This window comes from Emiliania huxleyi, assembly GCF_000372725.1.
Source record: "Emiliania huxleyi CCMP1516 chromosome Unknown EMIHUscaffold_141, whole genome shotgun sequence".
Classification (NCBI taxonomy): domain Eukaryota; phylum Haptophyta; order Isochrysidales; family Noelaerhabdaceae; genus Emiliania; species Emiliania huxleyi.
Window position 1 is genome coordinate 266,316 of NW_005201183.1, and position 7,287 is coordinate 273,602.

The 7,287-nt window shown below is 63.8% G+C and overlaps 3 protein-coding genes across 3 annotated transcripts in view; 1 reads left to right on the top strand and 2 right to left on the bottom strand.

The window, feature by feature from the left end:
* Nucleotides 1-99, bottom strand: part of EMIHUDRAFT_227730 (hypothetical protein) — a gene marked incomplete at both ends in the record, with an annotated part of 887 nt that extends 788 nt beyond the window's left edge. Inside the window, one exon of the mRNA XM_005787558.1 lies at nt 78-99. Within this exon, the coding sequence (XP_005787615.1) occupies nt 78-99 (22 nt within the window). The remainder of the gene's footprint in view (nt 1-77) is intronic.
* Nucleotides 100-1,371: 1,272 nt separating this feature from the next.
* On the bottom strand, nt 1,372-1,998 carry EMIHUDRAFT_227731 (hypothetical protein; the record flags this gene model as incomplete). Its single annotated transcript, XM_005787559.1, has 1 exon — nt 1,372-1,998. One exon carries the CDS (start codon nt 1,996-1,998, stop codon nt 1,372-1,374), a length of 627 nt encoding a protein of 208 aa, XP_005787616.1.
* Nucleotides 1,999-4,460: 2,462 nt separating this feature from the next.
* EMIHUDRAFT_110884 (hypothetical protein) lies at nt 4,461-7,002 on the top strand (the record flags this gene model as incomplete). The annotated part of the gene is made up of 2 exons (XM_005787560.1): nt 4,461-6,610; nt 6,693-7,002. 2 exons carry the CDS (start codon nt 4,461-4,463, stop codon nt 7,000-7,002), a joined length of 2,460 nt encoding a protein of 819 aa, XP_005787617.1.
* Nucleotides 7,003-7,287: the final 285 nt, after the last annotated feature.

Consider the following 7,287-nt stretch of genomic DNA (forward strand, 5'->3'; position numbering starts at 1 on the left):
CAAACACGCCCCCCGGGCCGTCCCCGAGCGGGCGGCGCCGATGGCCGCCGCGCCGGCCGCCCCGCGGGCCACGGCACTGGCGAGGTCCTCCATCGGCATGGCCGTGCCGGCGGGTGCCCCTCCGGGGGGTGCCCCCGCTCCTGGTCGCCTCGAGCGGGTTGGCCGGCTGCGCCAGCGGCGCAATCTTGGGGGACTTGTAGTACATCCCGAACTCGTCGGCGACGAGGGAGTGCTCCTCGGGCTCGTCCGCGATGGTGCCCCCGGGGCAGCCGAGTGGAGCGTGAAGCAGCTGCAGCAGCTCCGCGACTCGGGCGCGTGCTCCTACCTCATGGCGCTGCGGGCTCGGCGGGGCGGCAGTGGAGGCTTCGGCGGGTTGGGCCACGGCGACCGGCAGGACAAGCTGCTGCCCATGAAGGTCGAGGCCTTTGCTGGCCAGCGCGTCGTCGCTGTGTCGGCTGGAGATGACTACAGCCTCGCCCTCACAGCCGACGGCGCTATCTGGAGCTGGGGCTTTGGAGACTTTGGCCTTGGCCAGCTGGGCCACGGCGACAATCAGAACCAGCTGCTGCACATGAAGGCCGAGGCCTTCGCTTGGCAGCGCGTCGTCGCTGTGTCGGCTGGAGACCGGCACAGCCTCGCCATCACTGCCGACGGCGCCCTCTGGAGCTGGGGCGGGGGAGCCTTTGGCTGCTTGGGCCACGGCAACGAGCAGAGCCAGCTGCTGCCGAAGAAGGTCGAGGCCCTGGCTGGCCGGCGCGTCGTCGCCTTGTCGGCTGAGCTCGACGCCGACGGCGCTGTCTTTACCTGGGGCGCTGGCGGACTCGGCCGCTTAGGCCACGGAGAGGACCTGTCGAACCAGCTGCTTCCCAAGAAGGTCGAGGCGCCGTCGCGGGAGTGAGAGGGGGCGAGGGGCGCGTGGCTGCGATAGGAGTACGACCGGCTCGGGAGAGGCCAAGTGTTCCGGATAGGGTGGAGGAGCCGGCTGGCCAAGCGTTAGTGCGCTCGCTCCCCACTCCCGTTACCCTGTGTCCCTGATCGTCCTTCCAAAATCCTGCTCGTGCAGGTGGGGACCTGTCCTCCTCCCACAACTCGGCCACATCCCTTCGTTTGTGGGTTCTCTGCACTCTGGAGCACTTGGAGACGAGCTCTGCCTCTGCGTGTGACTTTGCGTGTGTGTTTTCTTGATTCTCTCTCTTTCTTTCAGAGTGCCACACACGCACGGGCCGCCTCACTCTCCCCCCCTCCCCCCCCTCAGACGGTCTGCAGTACACGCGGAACCCCTGTGACTCTGTACAACCGGGGTCGCCTCCCCCCCCAGCCCCCGCTGTGCCTGCCGCGCGCCCGCGCGCGCGCAGCGTGCGCGACGCGGTCTCACTTCTTCTTCTTCGAGCTCCCCTTCTTGGCATCGCCCCCGGCGTCGCCCGCCGCCTGTTCCGCCGGCGCCGCCGCGGCCTCTGGCTCTTCGAACGCCTTTTTCAGCCCGTCGAAGGGCGTCGGCGGAGGCTTCCACGGCCGGGCGAGCGCGCCCTCCGCAGGTTGGCCAAAGAGGTGGACCTGGCTTAGGCTGTGGCTGAGGAGCATGAGCGGGCCGCTGACGCCCTGGATCACGAGCGGGATGGTGTACTCCCACTTGTAGTGCATCAACGGGATCAGCACCATGCTCGCAGCCGACTGCGTAAGCATCTTTTTCCACTCGCGCATGTCATGCTCGGGCAGCGTGATCTCCTCCGTGCGCTTGGGCTTCATCGGTTCCTCGATGGTGACCTTGACCTTGGTCTTGGGGTCCACCGGCATCGCGCTGATCTTGAGGTACAGCGCGCCAAAGCAGCAGACCGTCAGCACCATCCCGGCGCCATAGAAGAGCCGCAGGTACAGCAGACCGGGCGTGCCAGGGCCCACATCAACATCCAAGTACTTCCACCCCATCATCACCACCATCAGGACAATCTGGCTTTTGGGCGGCGTCGGCATCTCGGGCGCTGCATCCTCTCCGGCCATCGCCGCACGCCAAAGGCAGCTCGGGTGCGCGCGGGCAGGGGCGCGCGCTACCCGGTACAAGTGTTTGGCAAAGAAAAACCCGGATTCCGCCGGCGTCGAGGACGGGGAAGACCCTTGCGTTGTCTGTTTTCTTTCTTTCTTTCTTTAGGACGGGGAAGATGACTCCGAGGAGGACGAATCAGTGGAAATCCAGTTGTCAGATGTCACGATGCATCCGAAGGGGACCACCCCCAGCGCCGGCATCATCCGTAGAGGCACGAGTGTTCGAAGAGAGAGTGGACCTGAGCAACGACATGACTTGGAGGCAAATGATCGGAGTGGGAGTCAGAAATGTGGTCCTTGCGCGAGGGGAGCTCGATAGACTCGAGGGGCCAGGATCTGAGGGAGGGTGTAGAGGATGTAGAGTGTAGAGCGCTGTAGAGCTGTAGAGATGTAGAGCGCTCTGGAGCGCTGTAGAGCTGTAGAGCTCTACATCCGCCGCGTGACGAGGCGCCTGCGTTGTAGAGCGATGTAGAGCGCGATTTTGTTGTAGAGTTTGTTGTAGAGGCTCTACAGCCAAACCGCCGGGAAGGCAGTGACTCAAAGAGGTCGAGCCGCGCTAATGGGGTTTTACCGAGCTTAGTGAAGCTCTGATGGACAGCCCTGACTATCCCTGACACACAGAGAGTCCCTCTGACGGCACACAACACCCTATAACTGCGTCATGACCAGCCTGCCATGTGTCGCCGGTGCCGCATTCGTCGCTGTGCTTCTTTAGCAGGCGGTGGACTGTCGGCTGCGAGGACGGTCGCATTTGCGCGAGGCGAGGCGAGCATTCAGACGCCTTATCTGCGCCATGACTCGCGCCAGCGCGTGCGGGAGCTCCTGGCTGAGCGTTGAGTCCAGGCGAGTTGCGCTGGCCACGATCGCTACGCCGAGCCGAGCTGACGCGCCGAGGCGCCGGCCAGTCGCAGCCGTGAGGCATGCCACAGCAGCAGAGGCATCTGCCACCCATTGGGCGGGCAGACAGAAGGCCAGGGCAGCACTGGCAAGTGCAACGCGCCTCATGTCGGAGAGCGACCGTGCCTCGTTCGCCGCTTATGATGTAGAGTTTGTTGTAGAGATTTCACGTTGTAGAGCGCCTCTACATCGCTCTACAACGCAGGCGCCTCGTCACGCGGCGGATGTAGAGCTCTACAGCTCTACAGCGCTCTACATCTCTACAGCTCTACAGTGCTCTACACTCTACATCCTCTACACCCTCCCTCAGGCCAGGATACGCCGCGAGGAGGACGGAGTTGCGCCGAAAGGCGAAAGAAGCCGCGAGAACAAGGGACCGGCAGGCGGCGGCGTCGCAGGACGAGGCAGAAGAGAACGACGCGACAGAGGAGGAAATGACAAGGGAGAGAACGACGAGAGTGGGACGACCGCGAGGTGGCATGAAGGTTGCAGCGAGAAGCGGCGAGAGACTGCGAAGAGAGATAGGAAGAGGCAGACTCCCTAGGGTGGGCGACGGCTAGCGCATCACACACCTCTCCTTAAAATCCCTCTGTGTGGTGGCGGCGTGCCGTCCTCCCATCCCTCCCTTGGGTTGTCCGTTTTCTTTCTTTCTTTTTCTACTCTCAGCGTCCCGCGACAACAAATCATGTTGAGCATGCTGCGTACATCGAGAGTGTTCTGACGCGAAGAACAAAAAAGAAGAATTGTTAAAATACAAGCCTCTCACAGAAAAAGAATGCAGTCCATCAAAGTACAAAGAAAAGAGAAGGTGCCACAGCCTCTTCAACAATCAAGTGTTATTCCGCCATTGCCATGCTCGTCTGGGGGGGGGGGGGGGGTTCCTGGCTGCCACCTGCCTCGCAGTCTCGACCAAACCCATGCCAGAGTGCGCAGGGGCAGGCTCCGGCTCGAAGCCTGACGTCAGCGAGGGCGTGTGCACTATTGATGGCGGCTCGCTAGCTGAAGGCTGGTGGCCCAGCGCTGGCGGCTGAGGTGCGACTGGCACCGCGAGCACAACTGATGTACTGCGCCCGTTTCTCGCGCCAAAAAGGCCGAGGTCTGTGTGCAGATACTTCCGCGTCGGCACATCTGCAGCGACGGGCTGAGGTGCCGTCCGCTCTTTCCTCTTACGCTTTGCACCTCGTTTCGTGCCAGCACCGCTCTTTCCTCCGAGAGATGTTGCCGCCTCGACGAGCACTCGCTTGAGGCCCTTGTAGAGATCGTGGCCTGCAAGCCAGCCAAAGCGCTTGCCAGCCTCCGTCACCGCCTTGGAGAGAAACCGATCAAAATATTGTTGCAGCCTCGCCACGCCGCTCGTCTGACCACCTCGCCTGCCCAGAGAGCGCGACAGCTTCTTGTCGATGCCACCCATGGGGACCACAGTCGGCGCTTGCTGGGCCCCGCACGGACGTACGTTGCAGGCAATCACCCGTTCGTTCCGCGCCCGAAGGGGGAGGCGGCTCACACAAAACACACACACACACATGTCGCTCGCCGCCGCCGTGTCCTTCGTGGAGAAATGCGAGTCCCCCACCGAGCTTGCCAAGCTCAGCGCCGCTGTGGCCGAACGGCAAACGGCTCTGAATCAGAAGAAGCTGGCGCAGTCCGACGCGCCGCTTCCGACTCGCGCCGCCAACCCCTTCCTCCAGGCAGATCGGGCCGGCAGCCAGCAGCGAAAGGTGCAGCCGGACGCGTCGCTCCCTACGCGTGCTGCCAATCCATTCCTACAGGCCGACCGTGCTCGAAACGGCAAGAGCGCCCCTCCAAAGTCCCCAGCGAAAGAGGCTGTCGCCGTGCTGACCGCGGAAGCAGCAGTCGACCAAGTGATGCCCGAGGCGTCCCCGGTCAAGCCAACGGTGTTGAGGAAGCGGCCTTCGGCAATCGAATCTGCTCTCACGCTCGTCGGCCTGCGCGAGGATGACGCGCACCTCGCCGAGCCACCCGACGGCCATGCGCTCAAGAAAGCATGGGCTTCGTTTCTCGCCGCCAACGAGGTGCTCGAGGCGGTCCAGGCGTACGCGGAGCTGCGAGCGGCGTGCCGTGTACCGGCCGAGGCGTTTGGTCAGGCGGCGTTCGATGCGGTGCAGACGGTCACGGCCTCCTCGCCCGTGCCTCACAAGACCAAGTCGCTCATGGTTGCTCTCTCCAACAACCTCAAGAAACGGCCGCCGCCGCCAAAGCCAGAGGACTCTCCTCGCGTAGTCATCTCTGGGGCCGGCCCCGTCGGGCTGCGCGCCGCCGTCGAGGCGGCTCTGATGGGGATGCGCGTGCACGTTGTCGAGAAGCGCGACTCCTTCTCGCGCGTCAACATCCTGCTGCTCTGGCCAATGACCGCCGACGACCTCATGGCGTACGGCGCGAGAACCTTCTACCCCAAGTTTTCCAACAACAATGCGATGCTCCACCTCGGAACACGCGAGATTCAGCTCGTCCTGCTGAAGAACGCGCTGCTCCTCGGCGTGCGCTTCTCCTACGGAACCGAAATGGTCGCCGTGCAGGCGCCTGCGTCGGGCGCGGCGTCCTGGAAGGCTTGGACAACGGAGGCGGCCGCCAAGGACGCGGCGCTAGCTGGCGTGCTCGACTTCAAGAAGCTCAAGATCGGCGCCTACCAGACCGGGACCGGGCAGGGCAAGTGCAACATGGTGCAAAAGTCTGAGCTCGATCCGAGCTTCGCGCTCGACGCCTCCAAGAAGGCGCCAGAGGGCGTGACGCTGCTGCCCTTCGACGCGCTGCTGCTGGCCGAGGGCGAGTGGTCAAACTCGTGCGTGCGGCTGGGGATCGACAAGACGATCGACCGCTTCAGTCAAGCCATCGGTTTCGTCATCAACATGGAGTTTGACCCAAAGGACAAGCTGACGAAGGACACCGTGCTGCGCTCCTTCACCGCGCGACCGTTCGACCCGGCAGGCAAGCGCCTCACCGCGGCCAACATCAAGTTCGAGTTTGCCGAGTACCTCAAGGGAGAGACGCATTACATCGTCGTGACGATCAAGAAGGCGAGCCTGCTCGAGCACAACGCGCTGCGACAGGACCTGCCCGCCTCCGATCTGCTAACTAAGCAGAACCTCGACGTCGAGGCGCTGATGGTGCTCGCGCGCAAGATTGCCACCTGCATCGGCCTGCCGGAGCACACGCAGTTCTGCGACTTCCACCCCGCCAAGCTCTTCGACTTCTCGACGCGCGCGCGCTGCCTCGCCGGCTTCCGCGTGCTCGCGGTCCAGCGCGACGGCACCGTCACCGGCTCGGGCCTCGAGACGCACCCGTACCTCCGAGAGGCGGAGACCAAGTACTATGAGCGGGCGGCGGTGCAGGCGGAGGAGGAGGTCACCAAGCGGAAGAAGGAGATGGTGGAGCTGCGCAAGTCAATTGAGGCGGTCGAGGCGGCGATCGCAAAGGGCGGCTGCCTCGGCGACATGAATGAGGCGCAGACGCAGGAGTTCCTCAAGGCGCAGCTCGAGGGGCAGCAGAGGTCGGTCGGGGAGCTCGAAAAGAAGACCTCGGTCAACGAAGCGAGCGCGACCACTGCGCGAGAGCGGCAGCGCGAATGGCTCGCAGCCGTCTCAGCCTTCTCGGCCGGCGGCTCCTCGCTCGTGCCGGTGCTTCCCATTGGCGACTCGATGCTCGAGCCATTCTGGTGCGCCGCGCGTGCCGCGACACCCCCGTGCGACCGTGGGGGATGTGCGGACTCAGCCGCGCTGCTGGCTGCACCTCCGTAGGCCGCAGGGCCTCGGCTCGAACCGCGGCTTCCATACCGCGCTTGATGCAGTGTGGGCGGTGCAAGTGATGAAGTCGGAGGGGCTCGAGGCGGCGCTGCTCGAGCGCTCCTTTTGGTACGATCTCATGCTGCAGGCGACATGGAACAACGGGCTACTGCGACCGGCGGACGGCTGGTCCGCCGACCCGGCGACGCGCTACGAGGGCAAGGCCGTCGTACAACAGAAGGAGATTTACTCCAACCCAACCTCGAAGCGGCTCTTCCGCGGGAGTGGGGCCACGCCGGAGCGCCTCCTGCACGCCGTCTCCTAGCTTGCACTAGGGGTCGGGAGGGGTCGCAAAACAAATAAAATCGCCGTCCCCAAAAACAACTAAATTCCCCTTCGACAAAAATCCTGAGAATGCTCGAGCTCCTGACTCGCTGACGCTGCGAGCGTTGCCCTCCTCGGGCGCGACGCACACTCGGCGATGCGGTCCAGGACTTCGACCACGGCCACTCATCATCATCTCTTCCCACCGACTTCGGAGAGAGAGAGAGAGAGAGAGAGAAAGAGAGATTTAGCAAAGTTCCGACTTCGGCGCATGAGATCGCGTCGA